The sequence below is a fragment of the Athene cunicularia genome, assembly GCF_003259725.1.
Source record: "Athene cunicularia isolate RWA chromosome 5 unlocalized genomic scaffold, athCun1 chr5_part1, whole genome shotgun sequence".
Classification (NCBI taxonomy): domain Eukaryota; kingdom Metazoa; phylum Chordata; class Aves; order Strigiformes; family Strigidae; genus Athene; species Athene cunicularia.
Window position 1 is genome coordinate 13,168,231 of NW_020799101.1, and position 25,641 is coordinate 13,193,871.

At 39.4% G+C, this 25,641-nt stretch overlaps 1 protein-coding gene across 6 annotated transcripts in view; it reads left to right on the forward strand.

Moving 5' to 3' along the window:
• The window catches only part of BEGAIN (brain enriched guanylate kinase associated), a 161,929-nt gene that overhangs the window by 91,657 nt on the left and 44,631 nt on the right, over positions 1-25,641 (forward strand). For all 6 annotated transcript variants that reach the window (XM_026849493.1, XM_026849494.1, XM_026849491.1 and 3 more), the window contains 2 exons: positions 9,312-9,473; positions 15,749-15,815. In XM_026849493.1, coding sequence (XP_026705294.1) covers positions 9,312-9,473; positions 15,749-15,815 — 229 coding nt within the window. The remainder of the gene's footprint in view (positions 1-9,311; positions 9,474-15,748; positions 15,816-25,641) is intronic.

Consider the following 25,641-nt stretch of genomic DNA (forward strand, 5'->3'; position numbering starts at 1 on the left):
ATCATAACAGCTTATGCTGCTTCCACTGTTTAACTCTGCTTTAGTCACCTTTGAATTTAGGTACAAGGCTCCTTCTTTTTCCCTGTGCACTGCATTCACTTCTTGCATGCAGCCAGACTGACTACAATCAGGTATTTAACCTCAAAAGTGTCTCAAAAGTGGTCATCTTGTTAATAGGAAACAGAAACATATTTTGAAGACTCCAGATCCAAATCAAGTTAAGCAGAAGTATTAAATCAGTCCTCAGAGAGCTGGCTCAGCTCTCCCTTCCATGCAGCCCTGCACCAAGCACACTGCTTGTCTAGCCAGCAAAACTGCTCGTGGTGGATGGTGCAAGTCCGTCTTTCTCTCTCCATGATCTGCTCTTTAGCCTTGATTTCTTAATGCTCTGCACAGTAATGTGCTTCCTAGATGCCAGTCTGGATTCTCACTGTTCATTTTCATTTGCCCTTTGCAGTTTTCAGCACACTGGGGAAATCACAATTGCCTGCTGAAGAAACTTCATTTAAAATAATCAAAACACATTTAGTGTCTATTTCTGAAAGCTGTAATTTTATTCCTGGTATTTCTGTTCAATCCATTCAGAGCCTTAGGTTATGGATAGTACCTTTAAATAAAGGACAAGTTGTATGTCTTCATTATGAGCATATTTCAAAAATCTTACCACGGTCCGCTAACAATAATGGCATTCACTTAAGACAACTCAGTGCTGACAGCTGATCCTCTAAGGGGTTTTCACATGTCAACATGTAACTGAATTTTCATATCTTAATTGCCTCATATTACGGTTAACATTGAATGCTCTTGTTGGATAGATGTGTCTGTGGGCTTTGGATACTTGTTAGAGAAGTCACCCATTCTGCAATGAAAGACTGTCTAGTCAATATAACCAAAACATCGTTCAGTTTTATTTTTAAGAGAGGTATTTCTTTTCGACCTCTCACAAATAAGCCCAGCACAGTTTAGATGCATTTACCATATAGTATCTCTTGCCTGGTCTGAATTTTTCATTGTGCAAATTACACGAGTCACGTACTCACATCCTAAATGAAGAAAAGCTACCTTCCAAAATCTAGCAATACTTCTGTTTTAAGGTGACTGTACCAGCTCTCCAGGTGCTGTAAATAGGTGCTCATGCTAAGGATATGTCCCACAGCACTTCGGACTTCAGCTAGTAAACATCTCTTTTTTCCCCCCCATCTCCCTTCCAGACGACTCTCTTTAATGCCTTTGATAAACCATCCCTCTTCTCTAGTTTAAATTCTGCCAGAATGCCTGGAACCTAAGGAAAGGGCTCTGTTACTTGTTTTATGTGCCCATCAGTCATCTGGAAACTATCTGAGCTCCACATTTGGATCACCCACACATTTATTCTAAAACATATGTACAGGCCTTCATTCTCACAGTCTAAACCCAGCTTCAGGTTGTTTATTTTGAAAATGAGTACTGGAAAAAAGATTCAAACAGTTTAATTGTTGGGAAAAAAAAAAAACAACAAAACCAACCCTCCAAAATAAATCTATCTATATATGTGTGTGTGTATATATATCTACAGGAAGAAAAAATCTCCATGCAATTTGACAGGCAAACTGTTCATACTCTGAAGTTTCAAATATTTAACAAACTTCTTTGAAAGTAATGAAGAAATGTGGTGGATATGCTGTAGTGAAAAAAAACACCTGACAGACCTTGGTGAAAATTTGCAAAAAAATAGGTAAGCTGAAGAAAGTCTATGTGAGGTTGAACTGATGGTAAAATGCCTGTTGTAGAACTTGGATACACATTTGTGAATGCATTTGTTTGGGTACAAATGAAAGAACACAAGAGCGTTGGGATTTGTGTACTGAGCTGCAGCAGTTTAATCTACTTCCCCAGTAAAACTAATTTCAATCTGTAGTTGGTTTCTCAGAATCTGGATCTACACTTTGTAATTTGATCCCATCCCCCTTCTAATCACATGAAGCAAGCACAAGGTTAGCCACAAGAACTGTAGACAGGGAAGATAGCTTTAACATTACCATTTTGAAACAGTGACCCTGAGCATGTAACACATAATCAAAACTTGATTAATATAGAAATCCAATTGCTGCTTCATTAAAGATCTTTCATTAATCTAGAAAACACTTGTAAAATGCTTGGACTTCATTTCCCAACAACTACAAATCTGAAAAACATTGTCGAGAGGTCAGGTTCAATGACACAACTATTGTCTCAAAGTTATTCCTGCTAAGGCAAGGTTTGGGTGCCTTTCTTGCAGCATGTCCACCCTGGGCAGCATGCACCCTGAGCAGCAGCCTCACACTGTGGGGAAAGCAATTCCAGAAAAAAAAAAAAAAGTGCACAAACCAGGCTCTCTGGCTGCTCACCCGTCACTGGTCCTGGCTGTCACCAGTGGTGTAAGTCAGCATGGCATGGCTGGGCTCACAGGTGGTCCCTTGGCCCTTCCCAGAAACCCTGTCCTCTCTTTAGACTCCTTCACAGCAAGTGTCTGTGTAGGGCTGACTGGTTTTGACTTTTCCCTAGATAAAAACCCGCAGGGTGTAAGAAGAAAAGATGTTTTGTGAAATTCTGTTCCAGAATATATTGTTTCAATTTCCCTCAGCGCTCCCAAATTCCTGATCCTATGAAGCCTTTTTTTTTTAGAATGTGACACACATCGCAGACACGAAACAGGTCTGATAAACACCTTAAAAGCATTTAGTGGGGTTTTTTTTGCAGGCCTCCACACAATCTAAGCAAGCGAGAAAGAGCATACTTTTACCTCATCTCATACATACTGTACTGAGTCAGGAAGAGGGGGAGTTATCTGATAAGATGTGGTTGTCTACGTCTGAGCTACTTGACTAGATTCCCGTTGTAATTAACGGAAAAGGGTACTTCCAGATTTGCGTCACCTCATCTGAAAGTAGGCTTCTAAAATAGGTCAGATTAATTTCATCCTGATAGTGCCTGCTTGTTACGACCAACTAAGAATGTGAGCCAGAGCTGACCATCAGTATTGAGATTTGCCTCTTGTCCAGTCAGTCTTGCCTTAACTCATTCGCCCAGTATAACGCCAGGCACATCTCGCAAAGCCAGGTACAAGACTCAGAGCTCCAAACCCCAGTCCAGGTTAGTTCCTACTTACACATTCCTTCCCCCAAGGCAGGATGTTTACACACAAAACACAATTACTTTGATTTAGGATTTCACAGCTGCATCAAAACTTCTGTTTCACTACCCATAAATTAGAACTTTCAATATGTTTTTTTTAGTACTTTCTACATGGGCATGTATCTTGCCCTTGTTTTGCATTCCTTTCACTCTTAATTTTCCTCCTAACACCATTAATAATATTTTGTTTTACTCACTCCTAGAGCTCTGGGAAGGAATGTAATCAGTCCATTTAAGGAGAATTTCAATAGTTAAAAAAAATGGTTTTGCTCTGGTTTTGAACAACATTCCTGAATCATCTACAAAGCAAATCCTTGGGGTGGCAGGCAGACATGAAAGTGCTGCCAAAACAGTTTGACCAACAAGGTGGAGATGTGGGGTTTCCAGGATGCTCCACTGATGGGGCAGCCCCATAGACATCAACTCTTGGGGGGTAACAGCTCAAGAAGCACCCTTTTTGTGGGCTGTCTGAGGGTAACAACTTCTAGAAATCCTCCAGCCTCCAGACAGCTGAACAGCTCCAACTTTGCATGCCAGCACTCCACTGTCATCAGGCCACCTGCCAGGCAGATGAGCTGGCAGAAGATCAGACAGGTACAATGAAAACCTGCTTGTTTTCCAGCACACCTTCCTCAGAATAGGCTGTCACCACATGGCATCTCAGCTTTGCTCAAAATGCTCCGGTGAAAATATGTTCACCAGGAGCTTCTCCAGACAGCGCTACAGATGAACCCTGTCCAATGGCTGCAGGCTGAGATAGACACATGTTGTCCATCTCCATTGTGCTCATCGAGTGTGCTCTGCGCACCCTTCCCTGGGGCTGAAGATGTGCAGAGTGGAACCAACGCCTACAAGAGAGCTGAGCACGCACACGACCGATGTGATCAAGCAATGCCCCTTTATTACAACTAAGAAAGCCCTTTTATAATGTTCTCCTGCACACGTAACATGCAGTACAAGTCCTCAGGGTTGGACAGTTAACTTAGCCCACGCTTTAAACCTTCTTATAATTGGATAAAAAGTGCCCCATCAGCCTTGCCAGGCTTCCTGACCTGTGTCACTTCCTCTTCCGTCCCAACCCCTTCCAGGGGTTTTTTGTCTCATCGAGTTTCTCCCCACTCATTCAGGGTCACATCCTTATCACATTCTTGCTCGGCTGAGGCTCTTATCACTCTTGTTCTCACACAGGATTTCTCACATGTCCATTCTCTCACAGAAAGCCCTCTAGAATCCCAACAAATGCTCAGCTTAACACACAAGCTGGTGGGAACATGTAGGGAAAAAATGTCCATTTTGACCACTCACCACCCTTTGTATGCAGAGGTTTATTGTATAGGGAGAGGTGACACCAGGAATGCAAACATCTGTTTCCTTCAACTCTTGTGCAAGCTAGGATGGCAAAATTTTAACACCAGGAAAGTACCAGGAGTATTTGGTGGTACTTGAACTTTCCTGCACAGCCTTCTCATCTTTGTCCTGTAAAATAGACATCTTTTCACTAAATGTAGAGCCTGAGTAGTGCTAACTCCCACCTGGTAGTATCTCCCCTGAATGGCCTCTGAATCGTTACTGAAGATCAACTCCAGCAACGGGATTCAACAGTGAGGCTTGGTGTGTCTGTAGAAACACTGCCTGAGGGAAGAGGGCTCCAAATTCCCCAGCAAGGAGCAATTCCAAAATTCAAACCTGACAATTACTAGCAGCATTACAATGTTTGTGGGCACAAATTTGTGTGCCAATGTATGTTTTCATATCTGTTTAATATTTTCAATGAGTATAAACAGGGCTAATTGGTGAATATAATACTTCAGAGAGTCTGAAGACCTGTTTTTAACAACCATTAAAGTAGCTTCCCTTGAGAGGATTTCTTTCATCAGTCTAAATATTTAGTATTTTATTTACTGTCCTGGTTTTTAGAGAAATACTTTAATGAAGTAGAATGGGCAATGACTTTCAAACCACTGGTTGTCACAGGAGTGGGACTTTGGAGATCATTAGAAAAATAGAGAACCACTTATGCAAAAGGTCCTACTCAGGATTTTTGATCCCATCCTGTAATTCCTCCCAGCTGTCAGAGGTTCAGGAAATCCATGAAGTACGGGATTGGTGTTTTCTAAAACATAATACTACCAGATTTTGCAAGACTTTTTTTTTTTTTTTTTTTTTTTTTTTTTTTTCTTTCTCTTGGCTCTATTTTTTTCTGTTGAATTATTTTCCTTAGTTTTTATCTAAACAATATATATATATATATCTGCAGGATATATATATTCTTTATTGTATACACAATAAAGAATTATGAGAGCCAACTAGCTATAGAAGATAAATCATGAAATAAAATACATTGATAAACCAATGTGAACTTTTGTAATGAAGTGGTGTGTGACAAGCAGAAACAAAATGCCGCTAGTTTGTGGACTTGGTTGTTTTGGAGAAAAAGGAAAATGATACATGCTTGACTTCATGTCTCCACATTTTGACTTTTTTTTTCTTCCTCTTTTCAAACCTGTCTAAATTACTACTATCAAATTTACAGGGTTACAACAAAATTAAGCACTGCTTATAGAAAGCCCAGATTTCTAGAACAAGAAAGTATGCAACACAACATAAGGAAAGAGAGTTCAGACATGGTATTATGTGATAGCACTGGAAACTAGCAGTAGGGGGAAGGTTTTCAGAGGAATATCTGTTTCATAAGAAATGCAAAAAACTAAAAAGCTGATGAAATACCTAGATTTGTATAAAACAAAAATCGAGCCTCTGATCCTGCTATTAGAGATAGTAAACTTGACACATTTTATGTCGTTCTTTCTACTGTGTCTCTTACTTGCCTTTCCTTTGCTTCATTGGTGTTAGTTCATATGTAACCGCAAGCTAGAGAAAACAAGTTTAAGGCTTTACTTTAAACCAGAAATGTATGTAGATATGGCTCAAGTCTTGCAGAAATTGAAACCATCTTGGAAATACTGGGAAATCTGCTCTCAGTGTTACAGCTATTAGTACCCATTCAACGGTTTCAGTCCCATGTTTGGGAAACTTTCTCTATTTTTGCCAATCATAAGTTTCATTGTGTCACTGCTTAAAATCCGCTATCTCTTCAGAACTTGCTTGGCTTAATAAATATATTAAAGTAGATAATAGTTAAATGCTTTCCCAGTTGGGGTCTTTTTTTCTTTTTTTCTTTCCCCATTCAAGTGGTTGTAAATTTCCTTCCATTCAGCATATTCTTGTCAGAACATGATTTCTTTGTTTCTAAAATTTTTACCTTTCTAATAACTTGTATTTTAATCATGATTCACTGTTATGTATCTACTACTACATCTCAAATAATCCCATCATAAACCAGATGTTATTACAGAATCGTCTAGGTTGGAAAAGACCTTGAAGACCATCCAGTCCAACCATTAACCTAACATTGACAGTTCCCAACTACACCATATCCCTCAGTGCTATTGTTCCTGTCTAAAAATAATAAGTCCTCTTAAAACCAGCCAGCTCTTTTGTGTGTATCGCATGAATCAAAGTGCATACTAAGCATGAGTTCTGCTAGGTTTGGGGGTTTTCAGGATGCCAACCCATCTTTACAGCTTGGGTGGAAATGAATAGAATTTTTTCAGAACTATGGTTAGCTGAATGAGAATAACTTTCATCTTTGAAGTTGCCTAACCTATGCCTTAAACCACTGGGGGATTTTTATTATTTTGTACAAGGTTACAGCTATGCTTTACTACCCAAAGCATTATGTGGAAGAGTATATGTATATAGGCTGCTTCTGTAAAGGTCATTAGAATAGCCTTGATTTGAATCAAATGAATAATCCTATTCTGAAAGCACATAATCCAAGAATACAAATATTTCAAAGTGAACTTCAAAGAGAAAAAAGATTGAACTTGAAGTTAAGTTTATCCTTCAAAATTTTGCTGAACTAGGGCCTTAGAACAAGCTTCAGGCTGACAAAACCTGTGAAACCATCCAGACCTGGATCCCAAAGCATCATTTGGCATCTCGGACCAGCACTGCCTTCCACCTGAGGATCAAGATTTATCCAGAACTCACATTTTGAACCCCAAATTTCCCCACATAATCAGGCCTAGTCACACAGGTATATGCAAAGCAACTTCATTTGAGGAGTCAGGTGCTTTGCTCCTACCTAATCTTCACAAAACTGAGACCCAAAGCGAGAAGGTACTTCCATGAGGAAACAGAAGACCAAGTTATTGGAGGCCATTAACTTTCCTCTTTTTCCTCTTTTTTTAAGCAGTCTCCAGCTATTACTGACTTAAACATCCCTGACATTGCCATTGTATTTGTACCCTACAGCCCCTCTTCCTCCCAGAGGTCAAACTCTGCCTGTGGCCAAAACTCCTCAGTGTGGTAGGATGTTATAACCTCCCCTGATCTGGCTTATTAACTTGCCTTAACTGGACTTGCCCAGGATAGAGCAGCAGGCTGGGCTTTGTATCCAAAACCATAGCTGGAGGACCTACTGTCTACTTTTTGTAGAAATCCTAGTGGTTAGATTTTTAGAGCAGCAGAAGACTTGAGATCAAATCTCTTTTCACTCTAAACAGTTTTGACACTTTAACTCCCACTTCAGAGAAGAAAATCCAAGTTGCCAGGCTACAGGAGGGAAAACTGACCACTCTTCTTTCCAAAGATGAGTGGATGAGTAGCAACAGGCCAGAAGCAGAGCAAGTGAAAGGTGGCATGATGTGGTAATATCATGAATGAGGACATGCAGCAATGAGCAGCATGGGTTCAGATTCTCATTTCCCTAGACTATTTGAGGGGTTTATGCACCAAGTGAAATATAAAAACTAAATGATTGCATTAACTGGAGCTGCATTAAATGTCTGAATTAGAATATATTATTTTAAGAGAATAACTATGTGGTAATCTAAGTATAACTGTAACCACGCAATATGTGTAATTGAAATAGAGCGCTGTGTTGGCAAAACATTAGACTGTTTCCTAGCTCTAAGCTGCATGGATCAAATAAGCAGCAATTGTAAAGATTTTGCATTAACTTACTGAAGCTCCTATTGTAGCTTGTAGAGAAGACAGTCACACTGAAGACAACTCAGATAAGTGTTTCTCGAAGAATGTCATGTGTTCTCAACTCTCTTGTCTAATTAAAGACCCAAAACATTATTCTCATGAAGCTGATGGCGGTACTCACTTGACATCAAAGGGAATCAAGATTTTCCATTATTTTATGAAGAATTATTTTCATCATATGATCAAAACCAAGCAAGGCAATTCACAATGCATCACATAGTAACACTTTTGTCTTTAGGTTATGTCAGACTCCAGTTCTGTAGTGCCTCAGAGGTCCTACCTGAAACCAAGAGATAGCTCAGTACTGAGGTTACAGTATCTGAACCAAGTTACAATCACCTCTAGAGATACCAGCTCTGACTGGAACCTCATCCTGCTGTGTAACTGGCAAACATTCTAGAAGGCTGAGGAGCTTACACACTAAATAGGGAAGGATAAAAGATCTCCATTGTGCAAAGAAGAATTGAGGCAAGTGCAGACTGGATCACCTGAAGTCACAGTCGAACTCCAGTAAAGCAAGGAAAGGATGCCCAGGTTCATCGCTGCAAATACAGATAATTTTAATATTACTATAATATTAATTGATTACCATTCTCCAGATGAAATGCTGAATGATAACAACTCTAGCAGCTCTGTGGCCAGGGATTGAGGTGGAAATTGAATTAAATAAGACAAAATTTTCTTTCTTCACAAAATATATTATAACTTGGATTATTGCAAGGAAATATTTTTTGCACAGTTTATTTAGCGTTGCTGCTCTATAGATATCTGCTACTTCAGTCATAGTACATGAAGATAACTGAAAATAAAAAATCCTGTGTGAAACCAAACTCTAGACTGTATTTTGTATTTTAATGAGGATTCTTTCACAAAATATTCCATTATAGCTAATGAGATATTAACAACAAATGCGCTAGAAAGAACAGATGGGAAGATAGTCAACTGTCTAAATCAGAAGATTTTCAAAGTGCAGTAAACAAATTATTAAACACACTTTTCTGGCTTAATTCCAACCTCTACTCTAGGGAATTGGTCAAAGAGTGGATCATGAAAAGCTTTTTGGGAGCAGCTAAATTCTACAGCTGTGGTCTTTGTTTTTCTAGTACTTTGCAAGAACAGAAGGGGGAATTACGAAAGCGTCTATCGTACACTACCCATAAGCTGGAAATGCTTGAAACGGAATTTGATTCTACACGTCAGTATCTTGAAATAGAATTGAGACGTGCTCAGGAGGAACTTGAAAAAGTAACTGAAAAACTGAGAAGGTTAGTAACTAACTTTCTGAAATAAAAATAAAGACATGTAAGTAAAAATATAAGCATATGGCCTCAAACATACGTAATTTATTATTTATTGATTACACACTGGTTTGATATTGAATATATATATATTGCGCTTATCTGAATATATATTACATACCGCATGAAGTTATTTACGTGTGATCTGTTAGATGTCTCTGTATCGAAAGTAAATACACAAATACAAATATACCTATATGGGTGTATATATGACAATGTTTATGTGTAAACATATATGTGGGTCAGTGCCACATTGTGTTACACATACAAAGGTTATAAACACACTACGTATATATACTTATACTATCTACTTGTATATACAGATAAATGTTTTTTAATGGGTTTGGCTGCATATTTTCTGTTGTTACTCTCCACTGTACTGATACAAGAGAAAAGAATTTTGCCTTCCATCCCTCAAAGCTGAGACTATGTTCAATTCAAATAATATTGCAACATTTCACATTATGCTATAGCAAATCATTCACTTTTTAGTCTCAAGTAGAATGGAATGATACTGAAAACCTATTATTAAAAATTGTTGAAGCTGTGGTACAGTGCTATTGCAAATCAGGGACCTAGTTAATGTTAATGACAAATTATAATAAGCATGCATTCCTGACATTCATGGCACTAATTAAAATTGTCTGTAATCTAACTTTAAATTTATCAGTGATTCTTAATATCCATTTTTTCATTTGTTTGCAAAACTTCTGAACCTACGATTATCCCTTTATGCAGAAATGTATTTGCATTTCTTGTGAGGACTTTCCTAAACTGATGTAGATAATTGAACTCTTTGATTTAGTTCATTGGATGAGTCAAAACGAAATTCAGAACAAATCATTCCAGGGCTATACCCAAAGAAATATTTTTCATTCTTAGCAGAAGGCAAAAAACAAACCAAAACAAAGCCAGAAATCACCAACAAACTGAGTCAACCGAATAATTTTATGCAAATTTTAAACAGAATGAGACTGTAAGACCTCAAATTAGGAAGCATCCTAATGTAGTCTTATAATTTAAATGCTTGCTTAAGTGGGGAAGCTTCTTAAAACAAGGTTATAATAAGCAGGTGTCATCATGATCTTGAAATCTACACACATGTATCAAGAGCAGTCTGGAGGTTCTCCATATTGTTTTCTTGCCAACAATATTTTTCGTATCACTCCACTTAGAGCAGAGCTATTGAAAATAACTTCAGTCTTGATGTAGTTTTGCTCCACTACTTTACAGGACAGGGGACAGTGGTACTCTTTTCTCTCAAAGCATTATTTCAGACACAGCAGAGGGGCTGACCATCCCACTTCCATTAAAACAAAGGGGGTTCCTAGTCAGTAGGAAGCCTTTTATCAACTTCATTGGGTACTGATGAGTTAAACACCCTTCAAAACTCAGACCAGGCAGTCTTTCTTTGCTCACGGCAAAGTCTAGCGCTCATACCCAAATAGCAGATTAGTAGAACTGACTTACCAATATTCTAATGGAACATTGTACTGTGTTATGAAGAAAACTTATATTACAAATTATGTTTCAGGCAGGTGATTACTCCCCTGAAGACATATCATATTGGAAGCCCAAAATATTTTACGAGGTGAGCTTTAAAAATGTTTCTATTGAGAATAGCAAGAAATACGGCAAGTTGAACAACTAGATTTCTCAACCTGGAGAAGGATAATGTCTGAAACAAAACTGTCATCCAAAAGTGTGTCAGCAACATGTCACAGAGGAAAATCAGTGTGAGAAAAACAAGAAACCAGAATTAGTTTCAATAATGTGTCTCTTGCTTTATTCACTGCACAGGGAATTTCAACCCCACCCCCCCTAATAAATAAGCCCTGTGTAACAAGATCCCACTTGAGTACTAGAGAACATTTCTGTTATTAAACTTTCATTACTGTGAAGTGCAGAATTTTTCTGAGAGGCTGAATGGCCATCTTTTTCTAGTCCTTTCTGAAAGCTTTTATTGTCTTAATTTAACCAGAATTACCTGTGTTGCCACTCGGCCTCCTCTCTCTCACCCAAGCAAGGTGGTCATTTATGTGGCTCGACGGTGAAGTTTTCAACCTCTCTACAAACATTAGAGGTGGCCTTTTTCTTTTTTCCTAGTGGGAGCAAAAGCAGGGCAGGGCTGAGTAGGTTTGAAAATATTAACTGTAAAGCATAGGTTGAGCTTTGAAAAGTATCTGAGAAGAGATTGGGGATTTTATATAACACAGTGGTCCCCATTGGATGTGATCAGAATGGCTTTTTTAAGTTAAAATTTAAAAATTTTTCAAATACCAGTCTTGGAACAAAAACTGGGCTCCAGAGTTCGTGTTGAGTTTCGTCCTTGAGACCCTACTCTGAGTAACAGCTTGGCAAGATCCCCATCCTAGCTTTTACTACAGAGTAGAGTTATCTTAAGACACGAGAAATAAACCCATACAAGCATATATTTAGCACTGAGATGAGCCCCCACACATAATTGTTTCATGGAAATCAAGACATTTCATGTACTGAATGGGTGTTCGGAACAGAATTCTAGTAGCTGTGTCAGCTGTGGAATAAATGGGGGAAGAACTCTTGTTTTCATAAGGAGGTTAGAGTAACCTGTGATGAGAGAGAAAAGGTTTTTTGAACAAGAAGTTACTATTTTAACGTAACTCTTCAAAGCTAAGCTGCACTCTGGGTGAAATTCTTTTCTTTAGACAAAGTCAGACGAAGCCTGTGTTTTACTTTAGATATATTTCATGGCCTTAAGAGGGCTGGAAACTGAATGGAAGTAGAGAAACAGAAGCTTTTGTAGACTTCCTCCTCAGTGGTGATCTGCAGTCTTAGAGAGGAACATGTGAGAGCACAGACACCTAATATTCAATATGGTCAGAATATTTTTCATTAGGCCCTAATTTGGTCAAGAATCGAAACATGCATTTAATGCATGCATATGTATGCACCTGGAGACACACAGGTATCGCTTAATAATAAAACAACAAAAAAAGCCATCAAAAAATTATAAGATTGATTTGTATGAGTTTATTCTTATAGCAGTTTCACAGGGTAGTGAAGCTGACCTACTCTTCCCTTTATTTACAAATACGCTAGATTTGCAATGTTAAAATGTTTCATCCTTCACAATGTTCAGGCTATCTGGATATGGTTTTTTCTGCAATCAGGGTTGTTACCATTTGCTCATCTGATCATTTTCAAATCTGATTAATTTTCCCTACTCCTCCTTTATTTTAGTGTTGCCCAAATATTGATTTGATTACTCTGTTCTTTTTCTATCCCTTTAACAATTTCTTCCATATATTTCTTGGTCCATTTCTCCTTGCCACCCACATTTGCTGACACTTCTTTTGGCACAGTGGATTTTCAATTTGGGTTTTATGCGTATATGTGCATGTGCGTGTGCTTGTGTATGTGTGCACGTGTTTGTGCTTATTTTGACTACCTTCACATACTCTTCTCAATAGAAACAATTTTGAAGCCCAGCTTCATACTTACTGTGGATATTTTGTTTAGATTGAATTTGAATTTACTGAGAGGTAGTCTATTATTTGAGTGCAAAATGAATGTGTTAGAGAACCAAGTTTGTGGGCTGCTTTCCCCTAAATATAAAACGGAGGAAAATTTGATGGACAAAGACAAAAAGAAATTACAAGCAGAGAAGCTGTTTATGATAAGCTCTTTCAAAAACCCTCTACCATCTATGGCATGGAAGTGTTGCCATCCAATAGCAATTATATTAATGGTAACCAACCTTACAGTCATCCATATCAAGGAAAAAAGTGTCAACAGAAGCTGAGGAGCAAACCCAGCGATGCATTGACACCAGCATAAGCCAGATATCCAAGTAGCAATTACTGTTGGTTTTATTTGTGATCTCAGAGTTATGGAAAGGGAACCTTTAGAGTCTCCCTTGAGCTCTCCACATAGATCTACACTGCAGAACAGGCTGGGTTACAGAGATGTCTGAGCTAGAAAAGCTTCAAAGTAATAATTTTTTCCCCTTTTCTTTCAGGAATTTATGCAGATGCTTTTGAGCCCATGCAAAGCTTTAGGAGGTTGCAGTTGCTAAAAGTTTACATCACTTTTACACAAGCTCTACTTAAACCATGAGTTGTCTGGGCACAAAGCAAGTTTAGCCTGTTCTATTTTGCTTTACTAGAGAAAAACTGTAGACCATGACAGAGAAGGTACTGGGGCACTTCTAGTCCCAGACAGCAGGCCCTACCTTATTTTTCTAAATCCTTGTTCCCCACACCACAGCACACAGCCTTCCAAGCAAAACGTAACTATGTTTGTGCCGAGTAGTTGTTTGCAGGCAAAGGCCGTTTAAACCTCTTTGCTTCCACTGGTTTAGTAAAATCATCTCTGCCTTCTCCAGTGCCATGAAAAGCTGGATACAGGGTACCCTGAGATTTCTCTCTGTTGTGCTGACTGCTAAATAGCTGTGAAAATCCCAGGTATACCTAGAGCTGCACAAATAGATGTCTATACAGAGGCTTAGTGGCAAATGCTGTGTCTAACAGGAGCATGGATAATGCAGAGATCCATAAACTTCAGTCAATCCTTTAAGTCACCTGGACATTTACCCAATGGCACTGTGAGAACCGGTGAGTAATGATCAAGCTGTAGGTTAGTACAGCTCGCACAGATTTCAGCCCATTTGGGTCACCACTTTAGCAAACACTCTGCCACAGATCCTCCTTACAGGGAGGAAATCTGCTCAGCAGCTCTGTAAAACGACATTGAAACTTTGCCCAGGCTCACGAGGCATGTTTGAAACAGCAACCCTAAATCTGGTCTGACCCTTAGTGCCCTGGGGAGTTTCACCCATGGGAATGTTGTTATTTATGCCCACAGAGCAGATGCCCTCGTCACAGACCTCCCCTCCCAGGTCCGTGCAGCAGATGTTACTGTATTACTGGGAGCCCCAGCTGGAGATCTGCACGCCTCACGAGGAGCACCATGAGCTTCTGGCCTGACCCTGAACAGAGAATTTTGATCATTTAACTGGAAAGAAAATCTCCATGGCAACAGAAGCAGGGAGAGATCAGAAACATCTCTGCTTCACTGCCAGGAAGGGGTGTTCTGGACCCCTTGATTTGTAGCCATGGCATGGTTCAAATGCAGATCTTTCTTCCAGTTTCAACAGCCACTCCTAACCACATGATAAGCCAAAGAGACTTCCTTAATCCCCGTCCATTCCTGATCATCATGGAAACTACAACCATATGCAGGCTTTGCAGAGGAAGTGACTTTCTGCTGAATTACATCTGAGTTCACTCTTACAGTGAACACACTTGCACATTACCTAAAGACAGCTCACCACTGAATAACTTTGACCTATTGACCTGAGATTCTCAGTACAAACATACAGATGTTTTCAGACAGATTTTTCACAGCTGGGCTTCTAACATTTGTTTTACATTTGTTTTACATCCTGCTGAGAAGATATGTACAAACAAGAGCAAGGAGTTATCCTCCTTACTTTCTGTGAAAAGAAAGGCACAGCTGTTACTAAAGTAGCGATGTTTTTCCCACAGGCCATGCAGCTTGTTCATTACAATACCAAGGTTACTGTCTGAATAACCTAAAGATGTAGAGACTGAAACTTTTCTTTGGTGTATTGCTCTGGAATAAGCAGGGAAGCCTCATTTTGTGACTCCATTCAATCCCTCAGTGCTGATAAAACTAAATACCCACCTTTTCCAGGTTAAGCTAAATGTATTTCCTTAAAAGGATGTGTTTAGCTCTTGAGAATAGGCAATTCCTTGAATTCTGTCAGAAGAAGGAATATTCTCTTCTAAGTCATGTGGTGATGCCCACATGTTGCTTGTGCTAGTCACTAGGGTTTTGCTTCAATTTTCTTTAAGAGATCTCCATAAATCTTCTTCTGTACTGTCTAAGCATACAGCTCAAGCTTTCTCTCTATTCCTGAGCCTGACATAAAACTACAATCTCTCCATGTAATTTCCCATGCTGTGATGCATGTCTGCACACAAGTGCAGAATGGCAAACATATTTTCAATTTTTGGTAAAATTTGCTGCTAAATATAGTAAGCAAACATGACAAAGAAGTTTGCTTAGGAAGTAGGTGGTAATTACATTTCGAAGCCAACCACCGACTGGCAACAGGAGTGATAAGAAAATAAATTTCAAATAGTGAAAGCCAAGGTTTTGTACTGATGTGAAAATTGCAGGTAAAAAACAACAAAAAACCAAATGCATTCAATTACTTTATATCATCTTTGTTTTAGGATACAAAACAATTACCTAGCCTTACAAAGAATTAATCAGGATCTGGAGGATAAACTTTACAGAATGGTAAGTTATCATAAGTGAGCACTTTTTAAAATATTAAATGTGGTTTTATGGTTCTTAAGTCATAAGACAAACTTTTACATTGCTGTCACAAAAAAACCCTTAATGCTCCAAATGTGGGGTGCTTAAAAAGGATATATGACTTTATCAGTATCATGATATAGAGCTCAAGCTGTGTACGATAGCATATCTCCATCGATTTAAATGAACACTGCATTGGCTGATGATCTGGCTGCGTAAATTATACCTTTAGAATAATACTGGTTAATTTAGTTAATAAATTCATGGGCTTTAAATATTTATGTTCTCATTAAGTAACAAATTTAAATCAGGTAATCCGAGGTTTTTCTCATACTTCTTAGATGCTTTCACTCAGTTTTTATTAAGTGATTTAATAGAGTTTGGATGGTCTGACTTTTATATGCTGTCATAACTATCAATCTCAGTTTATTAATTTCCAATCTACATGTGTCTGCAACCGCAACATCAGTGTCACTGTCACAGGCCAATTAATAACTGAGTGAGGAAATCACTGCACCATTTATGAGCTCCATATCTAGGACTACTATTGCCAGACACACTACCACTCATTCAAAATAGCTTGAAGATGTCAAACAGCAACACTTTCAGAGCCCTCGCTCATTGCTAATGCTGTGGAGACATCATACTCACTGTTAGGAGAAAATTTACAGAGAAATGTGAGGGTAATGTTTAAAAAGGAAAGAATAAGAGTTTTGAACTTCCAAAGTTCTTCAGGTCATGATCACAGTCTGACCTGCTTCCTTGTCTCCTGGCTCAGTAGGATCAGTTGTTCCCTACTCCCCTTCTGCCCAGCCCCATGCCCAGCATGGCCTTAGCAAGCACAATGCACATACATAAACATACAATTTATAGGTCCAGACAGAGTCCTGGTGTACAGCTATAAGGATGCTAGGATAAACCCATGTCTCATAGGTAACATTTGCATGTGAGGACAGCTTGGAATGAAGGGAACAGATTATTGTGCTTTGAGAGTAAATAGGGACTATGTCAACATACTGGAGAGACAGCAGCCTTTACTAGAAACAGAAGACAAATTATTAAAAGCATCAGCATTTTTATCTCAGGAGTCTGTTTAAATAGCTGACAGTGAATAGAGTACAGATGCTTTTGTAACTGGCTAACAAGGGCAAAGTTACAGCTGGCTTATAACTGATGTTTGTTCATAACTGTTTGTATAAAAACTGTACAAGCATAAATAACATTTGATCTCATGTTATTTTTTTTTCTCCACCCTTCCTTTGTTATATTCTTTTTCTTTTTACCCAAATCACTTTGGGATTTTTTTCTTCATCTGTGGCCTAATATTTATCACATATGTGCTACAAAAGATAAATAAAGTAGAAGCGTTCTGACTGGTAAATGAAATCAAAAGGTTGGAAACACAGAAAGAAAGACTCCAGAAAATCCATGCTTTTTTATCAGATATTTCAGATCAAAGCAAAGAATTTTTAAACTGCCCTTTCAGCATCCACTTAAAACCCTGAGAAATTATTTCAGAGCACATCACAGAAAGAAGGAAGACTCGTTCCATGGAACACTGTACCTTTCTTTATCCCACTAATATGACAGTCATTGAAGGTAGCTTTAGAGGTTTGAAGATCAACCAGGCTCTGTACACCACTTAACTCCAGACTGCTTTGCCTTCTGCCTTGAAACTGAAGATAGAAAACAAAACAAATGTCAAATGGAAACTCTATTAAAAGCAAAAAGATGAGGGAAATAGTACCATATTTGATTTAGATCAGCCAAACCATTTGATTTTGTGGGCACTCCAAAAACCCTCAGTTAACAAAAAAAAAAAAACAACCCCAAAAAAACTCAATTAAAAGAAAGTTGGATTAAATAACAGCTGGTCTGGTTAATCAACAGCTTATGGTGGACTGGGCTCTTGGATACCTTTCTCTCCTTTTCCTGCTTAGGAGGAACAGCTGTGTTTGGTTGGTTTTTTTTTTTTCTAATTTAATCAGTTTGTCATTCTAAAATAAAAAGCCTTTGATTTCTCTACCTTTATACAAATCCAAATATATAAACCATATGTTTACTTTCTTCCTTTCTCCCCTACATTATCCCTCTATACACACACATACACATATGTATACTCACACACACACATATACAATGAGTATACATATGTATGTATACTAACACACACACACAGACCAAGTAGGTAAAAGAAGACCCCCAGAGCAGTGGTCACTCGCTCCCCCTGCATGAAGTTGACCTGGCGTGCTCCCAGGAGAACATTTTCTCCCTGCCCTTACAGGTGACCCACAACTCCCCCTCTCCCAATGACTGGCCCCAGCTCATCACAACCAATCTAGGACTCCACCTTGGCCACCTTCTTTAACATTTTTGGCTATCCTGATTGTTAAAGCCTTTCAGGTCTGCTACTGGTATAAGGGATGTAAAAAATAATCATTAATTCATCAGCAGTCACAGAAAAAAAGCTGAAGTAGCAGTTATTTTTCTTCTAGGCTCTGCATCCTTTTGAGTACTAACCTATAAAATATTTAAAAATATTTGAAAGCACACTTTGGATTACAGCAAATGGTACCCAATTGAAACTTCTGTCACATCAGAACACAAAATAAAGATATAAAATATAAACCACAATGTCTCTGTTGGCTGAGAGCTAAAAATACAGTCATTAAATCAGGGAAGAGTTTGCTGTATTAAACTGGGCAAGACTAAACACATGGCACAGTAGAGGCAGATGTAGCACCGAACAAGGTCTTTAACTGGTCTTGCAAGATTTGTTTGGTCTTGCAAGCACTGGTTAAGTAGGGGAATATGCAGAATGTCTTCTTAATTAATTAAGGTTTATAACTCTCTTGTCCATTAAAATGTGGGAAAAGACTAAGCAGAGTCCTCAAATTTTGCACTGTGATTCCACCACAGGACTGTTCAACTAAAGAACTTCACTCTCCCTTACACTCCCTTACACTGAGGATTCCCAAGGATGTTCTGCCATGGTCTTGTTGCTCACAAGCAGCAATTCAAAGTAGATTATGCAAGTCATCCAAACCACATGTTAAGTAATAGGATCTCAGTCCAACTGTATCCCCCATACAGTCCTCACTGGAATTAAGCAATGTATTTTAAAAAGCCTTTGAAGTTTTAAGGCTTTCGGTTGCTGTTAGTTCTGTAATTTTACCTTTAAAGCCATAAGCCAGATTTCTAATGGTATCTACGTTTGAGAAGAACTGATACCTAATAATAGGTGCTTAATAAACCTAACTGCTGATGAAAAGTGCACCCATTTTTCCTCCTCCATATGCTTTTTGAAAGTTCTTGAAAACTTGATCACAGAAATCCAGCTGCAAAGAGCTCATGAGACCTTATTCTCCAGAAACACTCTTTCATTTGTATCTAGAAAGCAGTAGTTTGACAGACAGACCACTTGATGGTTTAAGTTGACTTCTCATGCAAAGTCCTGCAGGAGGCCAGAAAGAGAGCAGAACCTCTGCTTGGGCTAAAATGCATTCTACCTGCATCTAATACAAAAATACATAGGCAGCATTGTGGGTGGATGTGGAAGGTCACAGCCCTATGGTAATGAACAGAGCCCACTGATAACCAGGGGAACCAGCAGATAAATCAATGCACCCAGTTCATAAACCCTTACTCCCACATACCCCTTGGTCTGCCAACACATCTCCCTCACGCATGCTGTCAAACTGAAAACTTTGTGTCATGCCCAGTCCTGTTGGATTTGACTGCTGTTTTCAAGGAAGGAAATTGTGTTCTTCTCCCGCAGTGCCAGTTCAGGACCTTTCAGGAGCACAGGCGATACTGAATGCTGTCAGACATCAGGGATGTGTCTTGATTCTGATGCTCTGCAGTGTGGGAAATGGTGGGCACTGGCTCCACAGCCCTGCCAGGCTCCCCAGCACAGCCCAAACCATGGGGCTTTGGTTCCCACCTTTGCAAAGCCAGCATCATTCCCTGCACACAGTGCATTATACATTTTGTCATCTGTCAAGGTGAAAACTGCTACATCACACATTAATGCCTGTTTTCATTTACATTAATGCAGGCTGGGGGGTGTGACTCACAGGTAAAGTTGGGAGAAATTTTTATATAATCCAGCTGTAAAGAGGCATTTATGTTAAGGATGATCAGGTCTGAAACGCTGCACTATCTGAGCACTACACTGATTTTTACCCTGTTTCTTCCTCTGCCTATGAGCTGGAAGAGGTCTAAGAGATACAGCAAATACTTTATGCTCTATGTTATTAACAGTTATTTACTCAGCTCTTGAATATCTGGGGCTTTCCACTCTGCTGGTCATAATATGTACCTACGCATCTCTAGCTGGGGAAATCCAAAGATGAATTAAATATGAGCTGGGCAATTTTAAGTGGTGCTCTGAGTCTTTGTGTCAGAGGAATGTTATTTTAAAGGAAGCAGCTTGCTGGGTGTCCAGGCCAGGAAGTTAAAGAGTACAGAAAGCAGTGATGAATTCGATGAACAATTTCAGTCATTCATTAAAAGCATCTAACTACCAGGGCAAGCCCTGTGCTTTGGCTTTGGAATTTAAACCAATCCCTAGATTGCAACTGAGTCTCCCCTGACAGCTACCAGTCACCCCCCTATATGGTTTAAATTATAAGTGAAAGATGCAGGCAATGAAGAAAAAGCCTATTTCTGACACAAACCTAAGGAAAACAGAAGCCCAGCATGTTTAGGTTCCCGCATAGAACACAATGACTTTGACAGTGACTTTGGATGGAGTGATTTAAAGCACATCTTTTCCATTTTCTTTCCTTTATGAGGAATAACTTGCTTCCCCCCCCCTGCTACTGTATGTCCCATGAAAACCAAATAGGAATGACCTAAATTTACTTAAAAGGATTTGCATCCCAAAGACAAGAAAAGTTTAGAGTCAGCTCAACCTGACAGGCTCATTTTCTCACATTCAGTGAAGACAGCTGTGAATTCCAAGAGAAATCTATACTGGTTGGTTAGTTAAGGCAGAAGTCAGAGAAGGTCCATGCTTTGTGGACTAAAACAACTGCAAAACATTTTAAGGAAGGAAATAACCCTAAGTGCCACAGAAACAAGTCACTTATAAAAATAGCAGTTGAAAAAATGCATTTCTAAGAGGAGTTGAGGTTTCATGGTTTTTGTGCTTACAGGCATTTTGTGCTAAAGATCTCCATCTCTAACTCTTTTCACTCTCATTTTCCAGGTTAAAAAACATTGCCAAATAGGCGATAGGATCAGCCTTTTAAACCTACACACATTAACACCTGTAGCAACTACCCAGGCTCAGACTGAGCAGATCCATTATTTCTGCAGTCAATTAAATTAATACTCCTGGGTAAGTTGAGAACATGACTCCACCTCGCATGAGCACACAAGCTTTCAGACATCCTCAGTTCTTTCTCTCTCTCTAATTAGAGATTCATTTCCCATTGTTATCCCATTGTTATATGGCTAGCAGAGTGATCCTTCTTCCAAAGAGACCCATAATGTAGTCCAGTCTCTTCCTAATTGCTGTAGATGAATATGACATCATGAAAGACTGTTCTGGAAACTACTTCCCATTCTTTCCAAAGCCATGGGACTATTATTCTGCTCTGTCTCTCCCTCTTAGTAGGATGTCTTCTACAAGTCTGAGCAGCCTAAGAAAGCTGCAAAGTGATGATGGACACTTCTCACTTCCAACATAATCTCTGATGCATGATGACGGAACTCTTCTCAACATGCATCTTATCTCTTAGTCACCAGTATGCATGTCTGATACCTGACATTTTCAATCCTTTTTTTTCATCCTGATCTCCCTGGTTTGGTCTCTGTCTCTCAGGACACCCCCTCAGGCTACCATCCTGACCAGCTAGGAATAGAAAAAGCTGTTGTTTTCAAAGTAGCTGAAAATAATAGAAATAATTCTGGGGTGTGGTTATCTTTAAACCGTGCTTTCCTTGTGAGTGTCTTGGTCCTTTGCAATTATCTGCGAATTCACCACAAAGAGAGATAGAAATAAGAAGTAAGAATAAGCCTAAAAAATTGTTCTGTAGCAGACACTTCACATCTCAAAGTCATTCACGAAAGCTGGTGTCATCTGTGAATGCAGAAAACAAAGCACAGAAGAGCGAATCTTCTTGGCCAAGGTCATCAAGAATCAAGGAGCAAATTTCCAAATAACTTCTAGATATTCTCCGTCCAAATCCACTGCTTACAAAAAAAAGATTAAAATACTTCCTAGTTTCTCTTAGATATAATCTGCAATGACAGTTACTTATCTGATGTTTACAAAATAAACTGAAAACGACAAAGACAGGGTTTATCACAGTTGAAAAAAAATAAAAGTAGAAAAAAGAAAACAAAAACCATATATCAGTAGAGTATTGGTCCATTTAGTCCAGCGTCCTATAGGGGATTCTGTCATCTGTTTCTATAATCAATTTTATTTCTAAATAAAGACAATTACTTTTTGGAAATAGTATAGCAGCTACAGAACTCAAAACCATGTAATTTTGGCTGTACAAGTGGGAATTCAGAATTAATTGAGATAAGAAGACAATGACTTTTGTGGAGAGAAAATTAAAAGAGGGGCGGAGAAAGACTGATTTTTATATTGTCTTAATCTAATTGCATTCCTTATGCTCACAGAACAGTACTACAGGTCTATAGGATCATCAACATAGGAAGATCTTTGGTCAATTACATTATCACAAGTGGCCTGTACAGCCAGAAGAGTTCTCTTTGCTCACTGGAGATGTAATATGTAATCCTGTACTTTTTTCCTTTTAGTTTTTGGTTTTTTCCTTCAGAAACAAACATTTCTTCTTTCAACCTACTGTCACTAACACAGCCTCAGAAGATACTATTAGATCAACTTCAGGGAATTAGCATCAATCAGCACCATCTCTATTCCCTCCAGCTATAATTTATTTAGCATTTTATTATCCAGCAGGGCTCTACCCTGGCAAGACGTGCCACTGATTTGAAATGTGGGAAACAATAGGTACATAGCAAGTCTATAACCACATTTTGTCAACTTCATCTAAATTGGTAGTAGAAAGAGCACAGGCTGTGAAGCTGACTAGCCAGCTTAGAAAGGCTTTTAATAAACTGAGAGGTAAGATATTTTTTTCAAGTATAACTGCAGTGCTGGAGGAGACCAAGGAAGGTGATGGCACCATAAAGCCAACCCTCTGGCTTCCAACAGGTTGGTCCTGCTGTCAGTGGGGGTTAGGCAACGAACTGGGTATGTTCATGTACAAACAGCAAATCCTCAGTGCTGCTGGTTTCCTAAAGAACTCATCCCAAGTCAGCAGAATGAAATAGTTATAAACTGGGAAGGAACTTTTTGCCACAGAGGATATCTGGTCCCTGGAGTAAAGTCCTGAGCACTTGAAAAAGATGATCAGCCAACTAATTCATGCTTAGAGAAGCAATCAGCATGTGCAGTGATACCCTGTTCATCCATATTTTACATCAAGTCGTATATCTAAGTAGAACCCAGGCCAGAAATGACTCTTCCCCACCCTAGGGCCGGGTTTGTTTGCATATGTTGAATTTAGATAAAGTATCCCTGTTTATAACTTCAATTTGCTGCTCAGATTTCCATTCCAAAAGAGCTGGGTAAGAGGTGACAGGTGCCTTCGCCCTGAGCTCATGTTAGACACAGGGTATCCACTGAATTGAAAACCTCAGGAATATCTCCAAATGACACTGTGACAAGACGACCTTTAGCAGGAAGTGCAGATGTAAGCAGCTGTTATTATAATGTCCTTTTACACAGTGTATGCTGTGTAGATTGGCCTTATTTCAAATAAGGAGCAAACCCCTGCAGCTGTCAGTGGTAGGTCATATGTACTGACATACCCTGCTCAGAAAAGCAATATTCCTATTGACCTCAGTCAATGCATGTTTGCCCCCATGAAGAAACATTAAAGACCAACACTAGTACTTTTTTGTATTGGGAAGAAAAATAATCATCCTGCATATGTTTTACAAATCACTAGCAAAGAAAAGCATGCCTTTACTTCACAAGCAGCAACTTGACAGCACTTTGCTAAACAGAATTCTTTCTGTGATACGTTATTAATTGTACACCAGCATCAATTTTTTTTTTTTTGCTTTTACATTTCAAGCCTGTGAGATGGGGTAGTCAAGGAAACAAATCTTTATAAGACCTTTGCTAGTACAAATCTGAATAAGATATTAAGAGCAAATCGTTCTTCAAGTGAAATGCCATAGAGCATGAGATCAAAATCCTCAGACAAACATATATATAATATTATAATGTTTGGAAATCAAGAAGAGAAATCAAAATCTGCTGTAGGCCATTTGCTAATCAGAAACAAGTGTTGCTTATTAAAAAAGATAAATTCTATAATTAACTCTGATGGACAAATTAGAACAGGTCAGTAATTTAGACTTGAGGCAACACATCATTTATCAGAGTAAAAGATGCTGCTTATTTCCATAGTTCGGTTTTGTAGAACAGAACTTTTTAAGTGTCATGGACACAAGATGCATTGGTAGCACATCTGTATATCTAGTACCTCTGATCTATCATAAAAAGAAGAAAATGCTAAGCTTGAACATCCCACTATGAATTCTATTCCTCTATTTTTCTTCTATCAGAAGGTCCACAGCAATCAGAAAAGATGTTAAAAAAGTAAACCTCACCTCTGTATGCATAAACTCTATGCTTCTCCTCTTGCAATTCTTTTAGTAGAGGGGCAAGGTGAATTATAACAATTGCAGCTGACAGATAAATGTCTTTCCTGACAAATACTTTTCTTGCTTTGTCTTTCCCTTGGTATGTCTTCATGAGATCCGTCCTCAACTCTAAATGACTTTTCCCCCTCATTCAAGCCATTTTTTTTAATCCTTTATGTCTTGGAATACCCTTGGTTCCGGACTTGCATCTTCACAGAATCACAGAATCATCTAGGTTGGAAAGGACCTTGAAGATCGTCTAGTCCAACCGTTAACCTGACAGTTCCCAACTACACCAGATCCCTCAGTGCTAAGTCGACCTGACTCTTAAACACCTCCAGGGATGGGGACTCCACCACCTCCCTGGGCAGCCCATTCCAACACCTAACAACCCCTTCTGTAAAGAAATGCTTCCTAATATCTAGGCCATTCCCTCATGTCCTATCGCTTATTACTTGGTTAAAGAGACTCATCCCCAGGTCTCTGCACCCTCCTGTCAGGGAGCTGTAGAGGGCTATGAGGTCTCCCCTCAGCCTCCTCTTCTCCAGACTAACCAACCCCAGTTCCCTCAGCCGCTCCCCGTACGACCTGTGCTCCAGACCCTGCGCCAGCTCCGTTGCCCTTCTCTGGACACTCTCGAGTCATTCAATGTCCTTTTTGTAGTGAGGGGCCCAAAACTGAACACAGGAATCGAGGGGCGGCCTCACCAGTGCCGAGTACAGGGGTCAGATCCCTTCCCTGTCCCTGCTGGCCACGCTATTGCTGACACAAGCCAGGATGCCATTGGCCTTCTTGCCCACCTGGGCACACTGCTGGCTCCTGTTCAGCCGGCTGTCAATCAACCCCCCAGGTCCCTCTCTGACTGGCAGCTCTCCAGCCACTCCTCCCCAAGCCTGTAGCGCTGCTGGGGGTTGTTGTGGCCCAAGGGCAGCCCCCGGCATTTGGCCTTATGGAAACTCCTCCAGTTGGGCTCAGCCCATGGCTCCAGCCTGTCCAGGTCTCTCTGCAGAGCCTCCCTACCCTCGAGCAGATCAACACTCCCACCCAACCTGGGACAATTGACCAGGTATACACAAGCACATCAGAGTATCTCCATAGAGTATTTTCT